Source organism: Hakea prostrata, chromosome 9 (genome assembly GCF_041222555.1).
Source record: "Hakea prostrata isolate BN-2017 chromosome 9, UWA_Hpros_2, whole genome shotgun sequence".
NCBI classification, from domain to species: Eukaryota; Viridiplantae; Streptophyta; class Magnoliopsida; order Proteales; family Proteaceae; genus Hakea; species Hakea prostrata.
The window spans coordinates 38,682,693-38,706,282 of record NC_142608.1 but is presented as its reverse complement, the minus strand read 5'-3'; the positions used below and the strand labels follow the sequence as shown (position 1 = coordinate 38,706,282).

The 23,590-nt window shown below is 38.4% G+C and overlaps 1 protein-coding gene and 2 pseudogenes across 2 annotated transcripts; 2 read left to right on the top strand and 1 right to left on the bottom strand.

The window, feature by feature from the left end:
* Window positions 1–2,272: 2,272 nt before the first annotated feature.
* On the bottom strand, window positions 2,273–4,107 carry LOC149005211 (chlorophyll a-b binding protein 40, chloroplastic-like; annotated as a pseudogene).
* A 1,915-nt stretch (window positions 4,108–6,022) lies between these two features.
* LOC149005210 (chlorophyll a-b binding protein 40, chloroplastic-like) lies at window positions 6,023–16,295 on the top strand (annotated as a pseudogene).
* Window positions 16,296–19,438: 3,143 nt separating this feature from the next.
* Window positions 19,439–23,120, top strand: LOC149005209 (cytochrome P450 CYP72A616-like). Of its 2 annotated transcripts, none has more exons than XM_089169465.1 (5): window positions 19,439–19,771; window positions 20,890–21,110; window positions 21,366–21,610; window positions 21,917–22,301; window positions 22,398–23,120. In XM_089169465.1, the coding sequence occupies exons 1-5, from the start codon at window positions 19,498–19,500 to the stop codon at window positions 22,821–22,823; spliced, it is 1,551 nt and encodes a 516-aa protein (XP_089025591.1). In that variant the 5' UTR covers window positions 19,439–19,497; the 3' UTR covers window positions 22,824–23,120. The 2 variants fall into 2 exon arrangements, with proteins under 2 accessions (XP_089025591.1, XP_089025592.1); XM_089169466.1 differs by lacking the exon at window positions 19,439–19,771 and adding an exon at window positions 19,804–20,409 and having other exon boundaries at window positions 20,862–21,110; window positions 22,398–23,118.
* Window positions 23,121–23,590: the final 470 nt, after the last annotated feature.

Below are 23,590 nucleotides of genomic sequence, written 5' to 3'. Positions count from 1 at the left end.
GATTGAACTACTGTCAATCAAACTGGAGGAAGAGCTTCTTAAAGCGGAGGATTTTAGGGAGTCAAAATTCTCATATTCAGTGGCTTACAAGTGATTAAATGGCCTTCCACCTTCCCTTTTTAGAGGTTTTGGGAGTTACCCATGGTGATTTATTTGCTTTTGTATTGGAACTCTTTAACTTTAGGTAGTTCCTTCCTATCTTAGACTTTGATCTGCGTTATACCCAAAAACCCCCAAGTTCAAACTATGGATAAATATCGAGCTATCAGCCTTTGTGGAGTAGCCCTTGAGGTCTTCTCAAAACTGATTGGCACCCAATTAGCCTCCTTTCTGCCATTCTTATTGCCCCATACCAATATGCTTTTACCTTTGGTTATTCCATCTCAGAAATTGTTGTGGTAGCCAATGAAATGCATCAATACATTAATGGGAAAAAAAAGGGTAAGCATCATCTCATGGCAGCTAATGTGGATATTAAAGAAGCTTATGACAAACCCAAAAGGCATTTTATTGAAAGAATTTTCTGGCTGGGTTTTCATCCTCTCTGTATTGATCTCGTTATGTCTAGTGTCAGATCAATATCCTACACCTTGATTATCAATGGTACTCTTCAAGGAGCTATTCAGCTTACTCAAGGGGATCCTTTTTCCTATGCCTTATTCTCTGTATGCTCTATGGCTCTCTGCCATATGATGGACCAAGCAGCTTTGGAGGGACTGATTTGTGGTATCAACATTCGAAGAAAAAGCCCCTTGTTTCACTATCTGCTTTTATGGATGATGTAATAATTTTTTCTGAGGTATCTCTCTATATCTAATCAATCGGTGTGAAAGAGTGTCTAGACTTGTTTTGTATAGGTTTAGGACAGAGCATCAACACCTCAAAGTCATCTTTGTACTTTAGTCCAAGCACCCCTAGCCGTTGGAGAAGGTGGTTCTCCTAACTCTTTGTATGAAATAGGGCCCCATCCCTCGCAAGTATTTGGGGTTACCATGGACTATAACTCTTAGAAGAAGGAATTTTTAGCTGATATTCAAGATAAAGTTCAATCTAGAATCGCTGGATGGAAAGGTTCTCTCATAACCCAACTTGGTAATGCAATATTTGTAAATTCAGTGACATCCAAAATGTCTAATTATGCTAGTATGCACTTGCTGCTACCCAAATGTTATCATGAGTTTATCAGGCAAGTATCAGCTTGTTTTTTCTAAGGAGAAGGTATGACTAAATGGGTATCTTGGAATAGACTTCACCAGTATAAGTCTTATGGTGGTTTAGGCTTCAAACAATCTTAGTTGCATAATGAAGCTCTCTTGTCAAAGTTAGCTTGGAAAATTTGGGCAGAGCCTCATTCATAATGGGTTCGGATTCTAAAACCTATCTTCAATTTTTTATTTTCTAGAGGCCCCCTTGGGCAACAGGTCCACTACGATGTAGAGGAGTATACTGGTAGGCCACAAAGTCTTCAAATTATGGATTATTTGGAAGATTGGAAATGGGAAGTCTATCAATGCCTATAAAGATCTCTGGGGAGTCTAACAATGGATGTCACTTGGTCAAGTTTGCTTATAACTATATGAGAAGTTACAATCATTGGATCGATCACTGCCATCTACTTCTTCCTATCACTTGCATTCACATATCTTTCCTTGCATGTGGAACGTTATATGGAGCTGCACAACACTTCCAAAAATCAATTTTTTGCTGCGGAGACCATGTGCAAATTGGCTTCCTTCTCCTTGTTTCATAGACAGATTCTAGTGGACGCAATGTGCCAAAGATGTGAGGTAGGTCCAAAGACGTCTACTCAAGTCTTCTTTGAGTGCCCTTTCCCTGAATCTGTGTGGTCTAGTTCCCAAATCGCCCTTGCTCGACTTGCTCGAAGTGGATCTGCTATGTTTGATTGGCTCTCTTCCTGGTATAGACTCCATAAATCTGTTGTTGCCTAAGGAACATTTTAGTCTAGCTTCCTTTACTCTATGGTCCATCTAGCTTGCTAGGAATACCCTTAAATTTAAAGATGACTCTCTCCCTCCCTTAGAGGTTTTACTAGGGCCCACTCATTTTTTTTTTTTGGGAATTCTCTGCTACTTCGGCTTTGCCGCCTTCGCCTGAACCCCCTCCAGCTTGGTCACCTCCTTTAGGGGGTTGGATAAAAGTTAATTCTGATGTGGTTCTTGCTGAAAATGCTTGGGGGGGGGGGAGGGCGTGGTATGGTGGGAAGAGTTCATGATGGAGCTATAGCATGCATCACACACCACGGGTATTCAGATAAGCCGAATATCAGCTGGGTGGGGTGTGACAAGCCTTGACATGACCATATCGTTTGATTAATGGCATTGAACTACTTGGCCTCGTCCTCAAACTGCAAATCTGCCAAGACCTAGCCTTTTCCAACACTTTGCATGTTTTCTTCTAAGATTTCTCCTTTAACGTGAAATGCTTTTTCTTCCATTTGTTCACTTGATCTATTGATCCGAGTTTCATGTGCTTGCAAGAATCCCAACAATTCATCAAAGAATAAAAGGGTTAAATCCTTTGATTCTTCTATGGTTGCAACTACATGATCAAAGCAAGAGTTAAACCTCTTAATATTTTAGTGATTACAGTAAAGTCACTACACTGTTCGCCATAGATTTGCATCCGGCTCACTATTGACTTTTCTCTAGAGAGGTACTCTTGCACCAATTGATTGCTCTTCATTGTTGCAGTTTCTGCTACATTGTTGGAAATATTGTTTATAGCTGCTCCTCTTGCAGAGGTCTTGTTCTTCTATGTTCCTAGGAATGTGAATGATGTAGCTGACAATTTGCCCCTGCATGGTCTCTCTTGGTTCAAGGCATATTTGGCCTGTGAGTGCCTCTGGCTCTTGGACCTTTGTAACTCGAGCCGGGCCCTTGTAACAATTTTTGGATTTGGACTGAAAAGTGGTTTACCACCCCCTCCCCCTACAAAAAAAAAAGGAAAAAAAAAAAAAAAAGAAGAAGAAGAAAGTGTATGGTGCTTTTGTGATTTTCTTTCGACGTACAGGGAGGATTGTGAAAATAAATGAAGTTTCATAATTATCAATTTAGAAATCTCAGACGTAACACAGGTAGCAATGGTTTGACATATTCAGAGAGGGGTATTGCAAATTCACATGTTTTCTTCATTAATTGCAATCATTTTTACATCACAAACAATGATACCTTGTCCACATTCAAATGGAACGGGAGGAAGGAGGACCTGTTCCCTAGCAAACCATTCTTTTAGCTTTAGCTCACTTCCCAGGGACGAAGTTTGTTGCATAGGCCCAAGCATTGTTACTTACAGGGTCAGCAAGGTGATCAGCCAAGTTCTCCAGGGGTCCCTTTCCGATCACAATGGCTGAACAAAGAACCCAAACATGGAGAACATTGCCAACCTCCCATTCTTGATCTCCTTCACCTTCAGTTCAACAAAAGCTTCAGGAAATCAGCAAGCCCAAGTGGGTCAAAGCTACCACCGGGGTAGAGAGGGTCGGTGATTTCTCCAAGCGGTCCACCTGCAACCATGTATCCATCAACAGCACCCATCAAGATAACCTGCGTAGCCCATATTGCCAGAATGCTCTGTGCGTGGATCAAGCTTGGGTTGCCCAAGTAATCCAATCCACCCTCAGAGAAAATCTGTGCACCGGCCTTGAATCACACTTGCTTCACCAAACTTGACACCATTGCGTGCAAGAAGCTCTGGGAAGACACAACCAAGAGCACCAAGCATAGCCCATCTGCAGTGGATGACCTCAAGCTCCCGGTTCTTGGCGAATGTCTCGGGGTCGGCAGAGAGCCCAGCAGTATCCTAGCCATAGTCACCGGGGAATTCGCCGGTAAGGTAGGATGGAGGCTCACCGGAGAAGGGTCCCAGGTACTTCACACGGTCGGGGCCGTACCATGGGCTGCCGGAGGAGACGGATTTTGCTGCTGCCTTCCTCATGGTGATCCTTCCCTGATCCAGAAGATTAGAGTTCAATGGGGAAAGCTTAACTGCCTTTCCGGCTAGCGAGGGAGAGGAGAGAGCCATAGTTGAAGCCGCCATTGCAAAGAAAAGAGAGAAAGAAGAATGTAATGAAATGAATTGACAAACTAAGCTGGTCTTTGGCGAGCTAGGGATGTGTTTGTGGTGGCTATTTCATTTGTTTATTTATAGGATAATAGGTGAGGTTGGCCAAGCCGTTACTTATCTCATGAAATCTCTTTCTTTCTCTACATTGGTTGACACATGAGTGAGATTTTTCTGATATCCTACGTGGCACCCACCAAGCCAGGCATTAAGCATGAGACCTGGATTCTTGATTGTTTCTTTGTCTTGTAGCCCCTCATAAAAACATCAAGAATCTATTATTGGCTAAGGTTTTGTTTCGGGACAAATGATGGTCTGCCACGTATGTCATGATCATCAGATACCTATCTTTTTCCAGTGCAAAGATATCCAATTGTGACTGAAAGAGAGTGATAAAAGTATGATAGGGTGAACATGCAAAGAGTACATCAAGTTATTGAGAACTTCTGATGTCTTCGAATTAAGGTTGTGAATCTAATGCCAAAACAACTAATGATATAAAACTGTCATATATAATTATTTAAAATAGAGCAAATTGCATTGGCACCTTAAAATGGAGACCTTAATGCACTAACGTCCCACTTTATGTTTAAAAGCACAGAGAGCCCCAAAATAGATTTTCATTGGATATTTTTGTCCAATTTATCACTGAAAATCTTTCCCGACCTGTTTATTATAAGGATATTTTTGAAAATAACAGTAATTTAATTGTTTTTAGTGATAAATTGGACAAATATATCCAATAAAAATCCAATTTTGAGGTCTCTATGATTTTTAAACATAAAGTGGGATGTCAGTGCTTTAAGGCCTCCATTTTGGAGTGTCAGTGCAATTTTCTCTTTAAAATATGGTATTCTACAGTTTAAAAACGGTTCCTAATTTGGTATGATATGCTATTTAATTTGTACCCATACTGCCTTTTATACCATTGTGTACCACTATTGAACCAAAGCTAAAATGCCCGTCTGCAGGATCCAAAAGTTGAGGTAGTAAGTTATCAAGTCATGATTTAATAGGATCACAAGGATCACATTAGGTAATACTCCACAGATAGCTGTAATGGAAGGAGGGTCAAAAGTACAAAAAATTCCATGACAACCTGCTACAAAAAGTCCTCTCGGAATCCATGCAAACCATTAGATCCTCTATGATTTGCCTGCCAATGCAACACACAAAGTCCCTGAAGTACTAGACAAAAAGGTTATCCACCTTCCGTTAGTTTAGCATTAAAAACTCCTGCAAGTCGTTGCGAGATGAACATTTAATGAATTCTTTTTGGTGGAAAACATTTAGTGACCTTCAGTGGTAAAGAGTGCAAACAATAGAACCGCTTAGCAAATCCAGCAAGTACCACACTATATAATTGAGTATAGACCCAAACCATAAACAAATGTTATTGTATATATATATATATATATATATATATATATATATATATATATATATATATATATATATATATATATATATATATATATTTCCTTCTTTCGGTTAACATGGGTGTCTAGGTTTTTACTCGACTATTCTCACATTGTCCATAATGACCCCACAAGAATGTGGACGGAATTATACCGAGTCTAAATGAGAATAATAATATCATTTGTGTATGTACCACATTGTAATACATGCTATCAAATCTGATAGCCTTATCACTTCTATGTTAATTCTTAACTTCTATTACACTGAATTTTCTAACCTGTTGTAACCATGAAACTACATTTTGTATGAGATTCTGAATGGAATAGCAGAAAACTTAAATTAAATAAATAAATAACTTACAACAGCAACTGGTGGATCAGAAAATACCAACTGTGCTTACTGAGAAGAAAATCTAAAACCCCATGCTCCAATGGGAAGAGAGAAGGAGATCTTACTGGATAAGGACCCCTTACCTATAAACTTCAATAAAAAGCTCCAAAATCAGCAAAGCTTCTCCCACCAGTAGTTCTTCAACTTCTTCCATCAGCAACAGTTCACTCCCATTCGCTTTGTCAAAGCCATGGTTGCTGCTTCCACAATGGCTCTCTCGTCTCCTTCTCTGGCTGGAAAGGCTGTGAATCTCAGCCCATCAAGCTCTGAGCTTGTGGGCGAAGGAAGGGTCACCATGAGAAATACTTCACCAAAGCCCATCTCATCCGGCAGCCCCTGGTACGGACCTGATCGTGTCAAGTACTTGGGTCCGTTCTCTGATGAGCCTCCATCTTACCTAACTGGCGAATTCCCCGGTGACTATGGTTGGGAAACTGCCGGCCTTTCCGCTAACCCCAAAACCTTTGCCAAGAACAAGGAGCTTGAGGTCATCCACTGTAGATGGGTCATGTGTTATATAGTCTTAGTCCCACATCTAGTAGAAGTGGGAGTTGTTATCCCACATCGAAAATAAGTGGGAGTTTGTTGAGAGTTTTAGTCCCAGTTCGAATAGATGTGGGAGAAGGTAGGATGGGGGGAGGCTGTAAAAGGATGCCTCCCCCTCCACATGTAATTCATCCCAAAATCTTCCCTCTTGTATATTTCTTTATTTATAGTGGAGTTTTCTCTTTTGACCGTGGTTTTTTCTTTTTAAGGTTTTTCCACGTAAATTCTTGTATTCTTCTTTTCTCTTATTTGCTGATTGTTCTATTTGGTGGGTTTTTCATAACCCAACAATGGTATCAGACCAAGGTTTTGTTTTCATCTTACGAAGGTGCTGCAGAAATTTTTTTTAAAACATTATTCATGTGTTTGTTTTCTTTTCGGGTATCCTGAAAAGGTATATTGGGTGATTAACTGCATGTCTAGGAAAATTTTGTCTAAGGAGTCTGGTATTTAAGCGGACCGGTTGTGTCCCTCTAGTATTTCCTGGAAATTTTATTGGTGTACTTTGGTTCAACAATATACAAGTTGGAAGTAACATGAAGAGATACTTTTCACTTGAAATAGTGGGAGTTATTCTGTAGTCAACAACAGTTCGTGATAGAAGCAATGGTAGCAATAATCGACATCGACAAGTTTGACAACACAAAATTCTTATTATGGAAGATGAAGATGAATGCATTATTGATAAAAGATAACTGCCTGGAAGACATCAATAATCGGCCGGCGGAGATCATAGATAACAAAAAGTGGAACAAAATAGATGCAATGGCCCTTTCCAATTTGCATCTGGCATTATCTGATGATATTTTAGCGGGCATAGAAGAGAAGAAAAACTGTTAAGGAGGTTTGGGATCATCTTATCAAATTGTATGAAGCCAAATCACTTCACAACAAAATTTTCTTGAAGAGAAAGGTTTATACCTCACGGATTACAGAATCTACATCAGTTACAAAGCACATACATACTCTGACTTCATTATTCTTTGTGAAATTTAAAAGTAACCGCAAGCGCACGATATCGTGTAGCTAACGGGTCGATCTCAAGGAGATATGCCACTTATAATTCAACTTCTTAATAGTAATGCGAGAGTGGAATGATTCAATTTTTGTTAACTAATTAACTAAACTAAACGATCCTAATCTATACGTCTAATGTAATTGAATTGAAACGAAAAATAAATTAAACACAATCAATGCATAAATAAAAGACAGGAAAAAAAATGCGAACAATAAAATAAAAAGGAAAAGGGAAGTGACCCGAGTGTCAGCTCTGGATCGAGGGAAAGGGAGTATAATAATAATGACTTTGACCGTGGACCCTGTGCTGTAGCTTACGGTCCACCGATTGGGGGAATGGATATTAAAGAAAAAAAACAATGCAGAAAAAAAAATAACAAAAAGTAAATTACAAACCAATAAACAAAGCAATAAAAGGAAAATGAAGCCTTAACCAAAGAGAGGCACGACTGTAGGCATCTCTGATCAAGGATCCAGGGGAAGGGAGAACAGTAAATAAATGCTAAAAGTAAATTGCAGAAAGTAAAAAGGAAGCCTTAACCAAAGAGAAGCATGACTGTAGACATCTCTGATCAAGGATCCAGGGGATGGGAGAACAATAAGTAAATGCTGAAAGTAAATCCTAAATTAAGAATATGGAGGGGTAGATAGAAGCGGGAATGGAGGGAGGAGAGAAGATTAATAAAAAAGGTTACTTACTTGCGAATTGAAAAAACGATTCGAATCTCAACCAACCCTAACAACCAGATCTAGATCTAGAATGATCTAAATCTACAATTGCTAGGCCCAGAGAAAAATGAATCTAAAAACTTGAAACTTGAACTTGAATTGCATTACATAAAAAAAATTAAACCTAAACATTCAACCTAAAAATTAAAATTTCACAAATGCAAGCAAAGAAAACTAAAGAAAGCCTATATAAGCTGAAGAGAGAAGAAAGAATGCTTCTACTAAGCTCTAGAACACGTTCTCATTTGATGGTGTATGCTCTCCTTTTATAGAGTTTACATGAGATATGAGGTACAGCTGAATTTGAATAAAACTCAGGGTTCCTATCTGACTCAGCCAATTAGGGTTTTGACGTACTAATTGCGCTGACTTAAAGAGCTCAGATGCATAATTCCACCGTTGGATTTGAGGTTTAAGAAGTCGTGAAGCTCTCCTCCAACAATCAGCTCGATCGGACACCGGATGACCGTTCGATGAAGGGCTTGATCAAAACTGGACAGAGACATTCAAAAACGGGATTTTTGCCTCTTTCTTCTCTAAATATAATTATTTTTCCTCTTTTTCTTTCTTTAATCAAATCACAAATAGGAAATAAGATATTGAGGTATGCAAGGACTTTTTCTCTATTTGGACTCTCTCAATAATATCTCTGTATTTTTTACTGATAATTTATAATCTTAGCCGTAGATCAAATTTGCCTTCTTTATCTCTTCAATATTTCGGAGTTGGCCCATCATGCTCCAAGTCAGGCCCATTCTCTCATTTGAGAATTTGAACAAACCTCTTGACGTGTAAAATCGCATGTTTAATACCCAAAACTCCAAATATTAGCTCAAGTCCTAAAAATTCATAAAATCTGCAAAAACAACATAAAACCCAAGGTAGCTCCACTCAAAGTGTGTAAAATGCATGCTTTATGCCCTAAGATTTCACACATAAATGTGTTCATCAGTTATGTTCTCAACTTTTAACATTGGGACATAATGTTACGCCACAGGAACGTGCTGAAATTTTACTCCAAAGTCTTCCAGATTTATATGACCAAGTCATCATCAATTTAACCAGTAATATCCTCTCTGATTATCTGGTATTTGATGATGTTGCTGCTGCAATTCTTGAAGAAGAAAATAGAAGAAAAAGCAGGGAAGATAGACAGGACAAGCAGAAGCTCTGTCTATAACGCGAGGAAGGTCAATGGAACGTGATTCAAGTGGGAATCACAAACAAGGGAGGTCAAAATCCAGGGGTAAAAAGAATTTCAAGTGCTATAATTGTGGCAAAAGGGGACACTTCAAAAATGAGTGTCGATTCAAAAAGGGTGTAGATAAGGCAAAAACATCTCAAAGGTGCATTGCTGAAGGAGATATTCTTTATAATGAAGCAGCAATGGTATCCAAGGATAGATTGGAGCTCATTGATGTTTAGATTTTGGATTCAGGAGCAACATGGCACATGACCTCTAGCTCGCAGAGATTGGTTTCACACTTAAGAACCTATCTCTACAGAGTATGTGTACATGGGAAATGATCATGCCTTGGAGATTGCTAGAATTAGTACCATCAAATTGAAGATGTATGATGGTATGATACGCACTATTCAAAATGTGCGGCATGTGAAGGGCCTAAAGAGGAATCTATTGTCTTTGGGACAGTTAGGTGAAATTGGGTGCAAGACCTGCATCTAAAATGGAATGATGAGGATCGTCAAAGGAGCGCTAGTAGTAATGAGGGCTGAAAGGGGCTCTGCATTTTGTACAAATTAATGGGAGAAATGTGTCTAGAGGCAGAAGCATCAGTTGCATCAACCGATCTTGCGGAAGAGATGACAAAAGTGTGGCATAAAAAATTGGGCCATATGTCAGACCAAGGGTTAATGTTTCTCGCCGAACGAAAATTACTCTCGGGCCTCACAAAGGTTTCATTACCCTTTTGTAAGCACTGTGTTACAAGTAAGCAGCATAGATTGAAGTTCAATGCATCTGCTACTAGGAGTAAAAGTATTATGGAATTAGTTCATTCTGATATTTGGCAAGCACCTGTTACATCTCTAGGAGGAGCAAGGTACTTTGTATCTTTTATCGATGATTATTCCAAAAGGTGTTGGGTGTTTCCTATCAAGAAGAAGTTAGATGTGTTGTCAGTTTTCAAAACATTTAAAGCACAAGTTGAACGAGAAACTGAGAAGAAAATCAAGTGCCTCAGGACGGACAATGGTTGTGAATACACAAGGGATGACTTCTTTGAGTTTTGTAATCAAGAAGGCATCAAAAGACAACTCACGGTGTCTTACACTCCTCAACAAAATGAAATAGCAGAGCGGTTGAATAGAACTCTACTCGAAAAAACGAGAGCCATGTTGAGAATTGCAAGTATGGCTAAATCCTTTTGGGCAGAAGCCATAAACACTGCCTGCTATGTGATTAATCGATCACCAACAAGATCGATTGATCTGAAGACACCGATGGAGATGTGGATTGGCAAGCCAGTTGATTATTAACACCTGCACACATTTGGGAGTCATGTGTATGTGATGTATCATTCCCAAGAAATTTCAAAATTGGATCCAAAATCCAGAAAGTGCAGATTCTTGGGATATGCTGATGGAGCTAAGGGGTATCGACTGTGGGATCCCACTGCCCACAAGGTCGTCATCAGCAGAGATGTTATTTTTGCAAAAGATAAGCTGCAGAAGGAAGACGTGAGTAGCACTTCAATAGAAATTCCGAGGAGTACAACAGTTCAGGAGGAAGAGAAGTCCAATCCAGAAAATTCTTTCTGGAGCGGAATCAGAAAACGAGGAACAAGTACCAATTGAGTCTACAACTATAGAAGTTCAACGGTCAACTCGTGAAAGACATGCACCAACCTGGCAGTCTGATTATATTATGGAGAGCAATGTTGCATACTCTCTTCTAACAGAAGATGGGGAGCCATCAACATTTAAAGAAGCGATTGCTAGCTCAGAAGCCTCACTTTGGATCGCAGCTATGCAGGAAGAACTAGAAGCTCTTCATAAGAATAAGACATGGGAGCTTGTACCTTTACTGCACGGAAGGAAGCCTATTTGGTAACAAATGGGTTTACAAGATCAAATGAAACAGTGATGATCAAGTAGAGCGGTATCGTGCAAGATTGGTGATCAAAGGATATGCTCAAAAAGTAGGTATCTATTTTACAGAAATATTTTCTCCAATGGTTCAACTTACTACTGTCCGGATGGTTCAGGCATTTTGTGCTACGTTTGATCTACATCTTGAGCAATTAGATGTAAAAACTGCATTTCTTCATGGATATCTTGAAGAAGAAATCTCTATGTTCCAACCAAAAGGTTTTGAAGAACCAGAAAAGAAGAACTTGTTTTGCAGGTTGAACAAATCTCTATACGGCTTAAAACAGACACCAAGATGTTGGTATAAGAGATTTGATTCCTTCATATTGAGCCTTGGATACAACAGACTTGCTTCATACCCTTGTGCGTATTACAAGAGGTTTGGTGGTGATGACTTCATTATTTTGCTGTTGTATGTTGATGATATGTTGGTATCAGGCCCCAACAAAAATCATATCGTAGAATTAAAGGCTCAGTTGGCTAGGGAATTTGAAATGAAGGAGTTGGGACCTGCAAACAAGATTCTAGGGATGCAAATTCACCAAGACAGAAATAACAGGAAGATTTGGCTATCTCAGAAGAGTTACTTAAAGAAAATCTTGTGTCGCTTCAATATGCAAGACTGTAAGTCAGTTTCTACCCCGCTTCCTGTTAATTTCAAGTTATCCTCAAGTATGTGTCCTAGCAATGAAGCAGAGAGGATGGAGATGTCTCGAGTACTGCATCAGCAGTGGGGAGTCTAATGTTCGCTATGATATGTACAAGACCAGACATTGCACATGCAATGGCAGTGGTCAGTCGTCACATGGCAAATCCAGGATGAGAGCATTGGATTACTATGAAAAGGATCCTAAGATATGTTAAAGGAACCTCGAATGCTAATATGTTATGGAGGATCTGAATTTACTGTCAGAGGATATGTTGATTCTGATTTTGCAAGTGATCCTGATAAAAGGAGATCCACTACTGGCTATGTGTTTACAATTGCAGGAAGAGCTGTGAGCTGTGTCACATCCACCCAGCCGGTACCCTATCTGGCATACCCGACTGTGTGATCCACAGTCCACAAGATCCAGTAGTTAGTGAAATCATCCTCCCACATTCACAACAATATAATCAAGAACAAGACTAAATCAATGTTAACAATATTATTCAAATGAATCATAGATAAGTAACGAGATGATCATCAGAGTGTGGAAAAGATACCAATAGATATATAAATCAAAAGTAGAGTGAGGCGGAATCTCACTCCACAAGTACAGCGGAATGTAGCTCGAAAATCAAATGGGATTACAACTGATTCTAAGACAAGAAAGAAAGATGTAATCTAACTAAACTAGAGTCTTTTCTACTTTATAAAGGATGTCCTCATAAACGTAGACTTCATCGATGATGCTCAGACGCTCCCACTCCACAGTAGGGCTAATCCTGGTAATAAGAGAGACCACTCAAGGGATCCTCACAGTAATCTTCGTAATCGCCAACACTTTGCGTATAGTACGCTTCTTCATCTTGCGCTTCCTCATATTACGCTTCATAGCCATCAAAACCTGTAGAATAGTCTAACAAAAGATATTGTACAAAAGGAGTGAGTTTCAAAAGAAACTCAGCAAGGCAAGTTATTCCATAATAGCATAAATAACATAGTATCACAAACAAAGCAATAAGTGATATGATATGAGACAACAATGCATGTATGAGTCTAACTCTATGTATGCTAGTCTCTATAGGCAGACATGCTTTAAGTCATAGCACCATACTTCTTTGGGTAGGTCTCATCACACAATGCCGGTTGGTAGTGGGTCCTTCATCCATCTTGGACAATCCATGGTTAGGGGTTAAGTCACCTCTCTCTCACATCACCGTTTAGTCTAAGTATTGGCGCATGTCAAGGTAAAGCCTAGCCCAATGCAAGTCTTCTACTTAGTTACATCAACTCAGATCCAGATACGTCCATTCCTCGCCCCTGGCGATCCTTTCCGGTATCCTTCACACTAGAGTCGGCATATCCGACTCTCTCAAATACAGACTCATCAACCCTATAGGTCATCCACATATAGTAAACGGGAAGCTCTCATGTCCTCTCACGGGTTGGTTACCGGTCTTGAACGCCCATGAGCCCAAGTCTATTCATATGCAACTCTACCCATAAATGGTCCCCACAATGTGATTCATGTCCCCTCACGGATATAACTCACATGTCTTGAGCACCCATGAATCCCCATTGCTACCACGGGTCGTTCAGTCTCAATACCCTTCCGATTCGGGTCTGATATAACAAGGGTATAACCTAGCCAAACACTTCTAGACAAGTCCTAGGTATGAAAACCAATAATCCGGGAAAGCGTCAAAGGGCAACATTGGAAATATCCCATACTACTCCCAATGAAGTCCAAGGACAGAAATGTCAAAAGGACATTCCCCAATCCCAAATCATACCTAAGCAATCACAATCATAATTCAGTCATATCATCCACGACAGATATCTCATCATATGAAAGAGTATAATAAGACAAGATTAAATAAATAAGAAAACATACATGAGTAAGTATTCATACATAATCAAGTACATAAAGTAAATAAGGAAATAAAATTCTAATGTACTTGCAGCATTCATATCATAATAGAAACTAACATAACAGTAGCAAATCTAAGTAGTTCCCAAATTAGAAACTAAATCTATGCAAATCTATGTTAATATGGTAACAACTTTCCTTACCTTAAATAGATCCGAGAATATTCCGGACAGACAAGAGGATGAATCCAAAGTTAGCAAATAAACCCTAGAATAGCATCACACAATCATTAGGAAGTAGTCCTAAAAGAATAAGCATGAATCGAATCAAATCGGACGAAGAAAACAGATTCTGCTGTTGCGGGTTGATTGGCTGGGTTGAGTGCTCCAGTCGACCCAGGCAATCTGCCCAAGAGCAAATCCGAGAATAAAAATAGAATCTTGATACGAAACCTATGCTACACAAACCGGAATGCGACGAAACTTGGAGGGATTGTCTAACACAGTAATCTAAGCCTAAAAAGCATAATTTAGACATCAAACCACCATTAAAACATTACTTACTAATTTAGAACCATAGTTTCTATTTTGGTAAAAATCATAGTTTTCATTGGAAACATGCTATGAATGAAAGAGATGAACTAGAGATGATTAGATCTCATTCTAGTACAAGAACACAGTAGATCAGAGGTATGAATAATCATAGAGAAGCATCTATAATGCTAGAATGAATCAAAATAGGAAATATTATCATAGTTTAAGAAGAAATCATAAGAATCATGTCAAGAATGAATGAGATGATCTTAGCATAAGAGAATGAAAAGAGATTGTAAAGATATGACTACAAGGTTGCAGCATCTTCATCATAATCTCAGTTCAGAGATGAGAGTGATCATAGAAGGAATAAATCATTAACATAAAAGATAGATTACTAACCTTTAATTGAAGAACAAGAGAGAGAGAGTTTGCAAGATTGCAAGATTAGGTCTTCTTCTTCACTCTTGGAGGCTTGGAGATGGTTTCCCTTCGTTCTCTAAGTGTTATGGAGGCTAGGGATACTAAAATCACGAAGTCATGGGGTATATATAGCAAGATTCTCAAAACAGAAGATTCTGTTCGAGTTCAGCAACTTTTACTATATCTTCCACCGATATGGCCCATAGTTGACTTTCATTTCTACTTCGGGTCTTCGGACCTATAATCAAAGAGTATCTGGGTTAAGGTTAGGGCCGAGTTTCACAAGCTGGGTATCTAAACTACAGACAGTTGTAGCATTGTCTACAACAGAAGGTGAGTATATGGCAGCTACACAAGCTTGTAAAGAAGCAATCTAGATAAGAAGATTCATGGAAGAACTTGGTCTCAAACACGAGAAGATTCTCTTGTATTGTGACAGTCAGAGTGCCTTGCACATTGCAAGGAATCCAGCTTTTCATTCCAGGACAAAACACATAGAATATCATTTTGTTCGTGAAGTGGTGGAAGACAGAAGGGTGGATATACAAAAAATCCACATGAAAGAGAACCTAGCAGATGCATTGACAAAGGCAATCAACACTGACAAGTTCATTTGGTACAGATCCTTGTATGGCTTGATAGAGATGTAGACAACAAGGTGGTGGCAAGATAGAAAATGGTATGGAGATTAATTGGTTCTCAATATAATCTCCAAGTGGGAGATTGTTGTATAGTCTTAGTCTCACATATAGTAGAAATGGGAGTTGTTATCCCACATCGAAAAGAAGTGGGAGTTTGTTGAGAGTTTTAGTCCCAGTTCGAGTAGATGTGGGAGAAGGTAGGATGAGGAGAGGCTATAAAAGGATGCCTCCCCCTCCACATGTAATTCATCCCAAAATCTTCCCTCTTGTATATTTCTTTATCTATAGTGGAGTTTTCTCTCTTGCCCGTGGTTTTTTCCCTTTAAGGATTTTCCACGTAAATTCTTGTGTTCTTCTTTTCTCTTATTTGCTGATTGTTCTATTCGGTGGGTTTTTCATAACCCAACACCATGCTTGGAGCTCTTGGCTTTGTCTTCCCAGAGCTCCTCGCACACAATGGTGTCAAGTTTGGTGAGACTGTGTGGTTCAAGGCTGGTGCACAGATTTTCTCAGAAGGTGGATTGGATTACTTGGGTAACCCAAGTTTGCTTCATGCACAGAGCATTCTAGCCATCTAGGCTATGCAAGTGATCTTGATGGGTGCTGTTGAGGGTTACCGTGTTGCCAGTGGACCACTTGGTGAGGTCACAGATCCACTCTACCCTGGTGGCAGCTTTGACCCACTTGGGCTTGCTGATGATCCCGAGGCTTTCTCTGAGCACAAGGTGAAGGAGATCAAGAATGGTAGGGTTGCCATGTTTTCCATGTTTGGGTTCTTCGTTCAAGCCATTGTGACTGGCAAGAGACCTCTGGAGAACCTGCTTGACCACCTTGTTGACCCTGTGAGCAACAATGCTTGGGCCTATGCCACCAACTTCATCCCCGGAAAGTGAGTGAGATTAAAGAGGGACAATTCCTTCAATAATCTTTCTATGAGATTGCACAGAAATGAATTGGTGACTTTTCACGTATATTGATGCAACCCCTTGTAGAAAGATTTATGCAAATTCTTGGAAAACCTATGCTCAATATTGAACTCTTAATTTATGAGAACATAATGAGTTTAGATCACCCATGCGTTCTGCATTCATTGCGGGTCCACACCATTTAATGGCTGATCTCACTTCTTAGACTAGCTTTATTCTCCACCTCATTTCCACAAAGTTCATAAATTGGATTCAATAGCATCCCTTTTGCGAGTATTTCTTTCACTGGGAGTCTTGCATTTAAGAGGCGCCAAAAAAGCAACTTAAATTTGGGGTGAAGGGGTAGTTTCCAAAAAACAATTCCACCATCTTTTGAGAGAGTTGGATGTTGGCATATCTCTTATTTGTAATAGGGTTCCCCTTGCCAGTTTGACAGAGAACTCACCGTTACTAGAAATAAGAGACATCCATTCATCCGATTTACTATTCAAAATTAAATTGGAAATTCCGTAAACTTGGGAGGGTTGAGGAAGAGGTAACTCCCTGTTTAGATGGTTGACAGCCACATGTTCAATTGATGAGGTCCTCGCCCACAACTCTGTGTTCGGTGGTAAATAGGATCGATCCATTGGTTCTTTTATCCATGGATCGAACCAAAAAGATGTGGTCCTTCCATTTCCTACTTTTCTCGGAACCATTTTTTCGAGACTGGGTAAGATTCCACAATTGTTGTTCCAAGTCCAAGATCCCCTTCTTTTCATGACCTTAGGATCGAACGGCTAAGTGTTTGGGAAGTATTTCGCCTTCAGAGTCTGTACCCGCAATGCTCCTGTGTTTTTAAGCATTCTCCATCCTTGTTTTAGTAACAAGGCCTTATTGATATCTTCCATTTTCTTAAATTCCAATCCTCCCATCTCTTTCTGTTGACAGAATCGATCCCATGATATTAGCGTCAATTGCCTCTCCTTTGTTGGATTTCTTAACCAGAATTTTTGACATGAAGAGTCAATTTCTTTGCACGTAGTCCTTGGGAACTTGAAACATTGCATATGGTACAAGGGTTGTGCTTGTAGAATAGATTGTAGTAATACCCCTCTTCCTGCAAAAGATAGGTTTGTCGCTTTCCATGTTGCCAATTTTTCTTCATTTTGTTGGTTACAAACATGAGATTCTTCATTTTGGATCGACCATGTATCAGCTGCGAACCTAAATAAATAACATCTTTTTTCATTTCGTTGATCCCCAAGGTTGATAAGATCTCATTTTCTTGCAGGTAGCCACATTTCTGGTAAAAAATGCCTCGCTTTTTTCAAAATTAATTTCTTGGCCAGTCATGTCCGAGAAGAGTTCTAACACTGCTTTGATGGCCAAAGCGTCTTCCTTCTCCGCTCGGTAAAAGAGAAAGGTGTCATCCGCAAAAAAAAAAAAAAAGAAGATGAGAAATCTCAGGCGCTCTTCTTGCAATCTTAATTCCCTTGAAAAGATTGAGGCTTCTATATTCATTCAAGAACCTAGAGAGGATTTCCATAATAAAGAGAAAGAGGTACGGACTTAATAGACAACCTTGATGCAATCCTCAGGTTCCTGAGAACCAGAAATACGGATTACCATTTTGTTTAATGGAGAAAGAAGCACTAGAAATTAGTGATTCTATCAAATTACACCAATTTTGATCAAAACCCATAAATTAAAAAATTTTGATTAACACATTCCATTCTACCCTATCATATGCTTTAGACATGTCAAGTTTGAGAGCCACATAACCCTTATTTCCTCTAGTTTTATTTAGAAAGTGAAAAATTTCCTGGGCTACCAACATGTTATCCGAGATTTGTCTATTTTTCACAAAGGCCCCTTGACACGGGGAGATGAAAGAATTCAAAAGGGGCTTAAGTCTGCGGGCCATCAGCTTCGCAATTATTTTGTAGCAGACATTGCACTGACTGATTAGTCTAAGGGCCTGTTTGGTTACATGAGTCTGGAGATTTCAAATATTTAGAGATTTCAAATCTATAGATTTCAAATCTATGGAGTTATAATTTATAAAATTAAATGTTTGGTTGTGGAATGAAATATGTGGATTCATCCTAAAAAACTATTTGATCGACGTGATTTTTGTGAATGTGCAAATGTATAGCTTTTTTGAAATCTCTAGATTTCACCCCTTACCCATAAATCTACAAATTCACGTTTTTAATGTAAAAAGGTGAATCTCTAGATTTCACGAATCTAGATATTTTTACAACCAAACGGGTATAATTCTCAGATTCATGAAAATCCAGAGATTTGATTTATGTAACCAAACAGGCCCTAAAGTCATTAATTGACGTTGCAAGGTCTTTCTTGGGAATGAAGCACAAAAGAGAATGATTTACACCAAAAGGGAGTGTAGATGAATAAATAAATTTGAAACTAGATCACACAGTTTTGGCCTAATTACTTCCCAATATTTCTTATAGAATAAAGCATTAAACCTATCCATCCCAAGGGCTTTAAAGGGATTCGAGGGGAAAACAATTTTCTTGATTTCCTTCATTGAGGGCGGCCCCGAAATCCCTTCAAGATTGACCTGATTGAACATATTTGGGAATAAGCATTCTATGAACAGAGGGTCCAAAGGTTTTGATGACATGAACAATTATTGCATGTGGCAAGAGAAAGCTTCAGCAATTCAAAAGGGGTACTTACCTATTTACCATTATGCTCTATATTTTCAATCTTCCCCTTACGGCGATGTTTAAAGGCTAGATGATAATACCTGGTATTCTTGTCCCTGTCCATGATGTATTTACCTCTCAATTTCTAGAACCAGAATTGTTCCTCAATTGCAAGTGCCATAGTGAGGGCCTTCTTCTTCTTTTTTTTTTTTTTTTTTTTTGGATAAAAACACTTGGTTGCATTGCAAAATGCGGAAGTCATTCAATGTGTGGTGCCGGATTGGGAAGTTCTAATGTCCAGTTTTCGAAAAGATCCAGTGGAGTTTGACGCATGCATGTACGTCATAAATTCGTCATCTCAACAAGTACGTGACTCCTGGTCAATAAACGTATTGACTTTGAAGTCACGTGCCTGACATTTCTATAAACTTCCCCACACCCCGCCGATCTCTCTGCTAGAGTAGGTGATCTCTCTCTCTATCTCTCTCGTGACTTCAAATCTGTAAGAAGTGATGGAAGAAGTTGGGTTGATCTCATTAGTGCTATTCTGCATTTTAGTTGTGTGGTGGGGTTGGAATGCGTTTGAATCGATATGGTTGAGACCCAAGAAGATGGAAAAGCTTCTCAAGGAGCAGGGCATCAGAATCACACCGTACAAGTTACTGGTTGGAGACCTGAAAGAGAGCCAGAGGCTTTTCGATGAAGCACAATCCAAGCCCATGAACCTCTCCCATGATATTCTTCCACGTCTGTTGCCTTTTCATCTGCAAACTTTACAGAAGTATGGTATGTCTTGGCTATTATTTTCTCTGCAAGTTGATTTCAACCTATCTCAAGGTGAAATTGTAGAATACATGTTTGAGTTTAGTTATTTGACTGCTTATCATTAGATACTTCAAGGTGAAAATATAGAATTATTGAGGTTGAAGATGAACAGAATCATAACTGGAGAACTTATACCTGAAACTTAAGTTTCAATAAAACAGATATTAGGATTTTTGAAAAATCAGTCTCATGGAGACACAACTTATTTTAATTCAGGAGAGACTAAAGGATCTAATTTTTCCTTAAGAGATGATCAAGTTTACAGTTTTATATTCTTTAGTTGCTCACCCTGTAAACCCAACTCAAGGAGTACCCCTTTTGAGGCACTTAGAACCAAGGGTAAGGCATGATTCAGATAAAGAATGTTGAATCGGATAAGTTACTGGAATACATTACAGGATTTGAGAATGAGAACGTATACCAAATGCTGTTCTATACATTCCCCAAGAAGCTAACACTACAGAATGCATACCAAATGCTGGTAATGGCTGTGGCCCTTACGAGATGATAAAGTTTACAGTTTCTGTTTTGTTCTGTGCTGTATTAAGCCTTAAAAACTGATTTTATTTTGCTCTTCTCTTTCTGGGAAGATAACTAAGGCTCTTTTTGGTATCAATTATCATTGTCAATTATGAGAAATTTTCATTATTTTAAATTGTTTGGCATCTATTCTTAATTTTATTTTTATTTAAAATAATAGAAAAACCTCTAAAATCCATAATGAACTTTTTGTCCATTATGAATTATGATGAGAATTTCATTATATTCATTTGTGTAAGTTTACTTAAAGTTTTATAAATAAGATGAGGGTAAAATAGTCAATACACATTCTTTTATAACAATCATACTTTTTCCTTCTTTTCTCACATGTTTACTATCATTTTTTAACAATTTTTTTATCTTGACACCAAACTTATTTTCCATTTCATAATTTATTTTCGATAAAATTCACCAAACCATTTTTCATTCTTGACCAATAATGAATTCTTGTACTTATTTATTTTAAATAGGCATAATAGAGAATGAGAATTGACACCAAAAAGAGCCTAAGTGTGGATAATTGGAATTTGGAAGTGCAGGGAAAAAATCTGCCTTTTGGTTTGGAAGAAATCCGATATTGTATATCATGGATCCTGACCTCATAAGGGACATTTTGAGCAATAAGTTTGGTCACTTTGCCAAGGTCAGAGTAAATCCACTCATAAGGCTTCTTGCAAGGGGACTTGTCAGCTATGAGGGTGAGAAATGGGCCATGCACAGAAGGATCATAAACCCAGCCTTCCATATGGAAAAATTAAAGGTTATTTCTATGTCTTTGACATATCCTTCTAATTAATTCTTTTAAATTCATAAAAACAAACAGAGTAGATTAACACCATTATAAAAGAAGGGAAAACAGGGGTTGGGGGAGGGGGTGGCAGAAGACAAAAAAATACAGAAATTCTGTTTCTTTCCTGGGTTTAAAAGCACACGTTACATACTGTTACATATTTGCTATTGTTTTTCCATGCTATTGTGATGATGACAATTTGTATTTTCCTGTGAATTTATGAAGTGCATGTTATCCGCATTTTACACGAGCTGCAATGAGGTAGTCAGCAAATGGGAGAAAATTATCACATCCGAAGGTTCTTCTGAACTGGATGTATGGCCAGATCTTCGAAGTTTAACAGGGGATGTCATCTCTAGGGCAGCGTTTGGTAGCTGCTATGAAGAAGGGCGACGAATATTCAAATTGCAAGATGAGCAAGCTGAGCTCTTTGTTAAGTCTTTTGAGACTGCATTCATCCCTGGATTTAGGTACATTTCAACATTCTCTTCAAATAGCTTGCCATTTTACTATTGGAAACTACTAGCTACTTCAATTACAAGTCATGTAGCAGAGTTTCAGTTTTCCTATTCTTCAAAAATTAACCAAAGCTGCCGCTTTTAGATCTTTGGACGTCTAGATGAATGGTGGTTGTGAGTTCATCGCATACTTAAGGGGAAAAACATGAAACTGAACACTCAAGCTTGCATTTATTCATTATTTCTCAAAAATAAAATCTGAAAGCAATCAAATTACAAAATTTGATCCTTGTCCTCACCAGTGTCGACTGTGTACAGTTTGCTGCCCACGAAAAGGAACAGAAGAATGAAAGAGATTGATAGAGAAGTAAGAGCTCTTTTAATGGGCATCATCAGCAAAAGACAGAAGGCAATGGGAGTTGGAGAAGCCAAGAATGATGATTTGCTAGGCTTGTTACTTGAATCCAATAACAAGGAGATTCAAGAACAGAAAAATAAGAATGTCGGGCTGACTATTGAAGATGTCATCGAAGAGTGTAGACTCTTCTACTTTGCAGGGCAAGAAACCACATCTGTTCTACTTGTTTGGACAATGATATTATTAGGTATGCATTCAGAATGGCAAGCGCGTGCAAGGGAAGAAGTCCTCCAAATCTTTGGGAATAACAAGCCAAATTTTGATGGACTAAGCCACCTCAAGATTGTAAGGATATCTTCCCATAAGACCTGGATAATACGAGTCTCTTATATTCAGAATATAGTTGTTCTGAGAACTTTCTTACCTTAATTTCCACTGCAGGTTACCATGATTCTGCTTGAGGTTCTTAGATTATATCCACCACTGTTGCAGCTCAGCCGGTGTACATACAAGAACATCAAACTAGGAGAAATTTCTTTACCTCCTGGAGTACAGTTACTGTTACCTATAGCCCTTGTTCATCGTGATCATGAAATATGGGGTGAAGATGCAGATGAATTCAAACCAGAGAGGTTTGCTGAAGGAATCTCAAAGGCCACAAAGAATAAAGTCTCATTTTTCCCATTTGGTTGGGGCCCTCGAATATGCATTGGACAGCACTTTGCGATGACAGAAGCAAAGTTGGCTTTAGCATTGATTCTTCAACGATTTGCTTTTGAACTTTCACCATCCTATGCTCATGCTCCTACTACTGTAATAACTCTTCATCCACAGCATGGTGCTCAAATCATATTACATAAACTGTAGTCCCACTACCTCCATCATCATTCTTTGGTGATCTATCAGGGAATTTTTATTGTATGTAGTAATAGGTTCTGTTCCAAATGCACTATGCTTTTGAGTTTGACAACTAGTGTCGCCCCTAAAGTGCAAGAGGAGTTTGCTCTGTGTTCTTATCTTTCAGGAATTATGAAATATCTAACCATGATTTAAATGAATTTGCTAGATGTACTATTGTGCAAATTTAAAAGACACTTTAGGAGGTTATTGCCAATTTAACATAGATTTGTATTATCTATGCTTTTCACTATCTATCTTGTGTGTATCTAAAATTTTCCCAACAAAAAATAGAGATCCAATGTGTTTCACCTTTCCATTGATCCAAAAACCATCAGATCGGAGTTTATTTAATCACGAATCTCAACCATGTTAGATGTGTAATGTAGACTAAGGCTCTTTTTGGTATCAATTCTCATTCTCTATTATGACTATTTAAAATAAATAAGTACAAGAATTCATTATTGATCAAGAATAAAAAATTGTTTGGTGACATTTGTCAAGATAAATTATGGAATGAAAAATAAGTTTGGTATATCTTGAAAAATTGTTAGAAAATAATAATGAAAATTAATACAAAAAAAAAATCCTATAATCTAAATATTAACAATTATTAACAAAAAAATATATCAAGCAAAATATTAGTTTAACAATATTCTTATAAACTTAAAATTTATAAGGAAAATAAGTATTCATATATTCAGTATCTATTCTATAAGCTTCCATGATTTGTTTTG

What these genes read in the sequence shown, in the direction of transcription:
- LOC149005209 (XM_089169465.1), top strand. Translation starts at nt 19,498, where the DNA reads ATGGAAGAAGTTGGGTTGATCTCATTAGTGCTATTCTGCATTTTAGTT. An exon ending in GCAAACTTTACAGAAGTATG is followed by an intron (nt 19,772 to 20,889) that starts GTATGTCTTGGC and finishes TTGGAAGTGCAG; the next exon opens with GGAAAAAATCTGCCTTTTGG. An exon ending in GACTAAGCCACCTCAAGATT is followed by an intron (nt 22,302 to 22,397) that starts GTAAGGATATCT and finishes TTTCCACTGCAG; the next exon opens with GTTACCATGATTCTGCTTGA.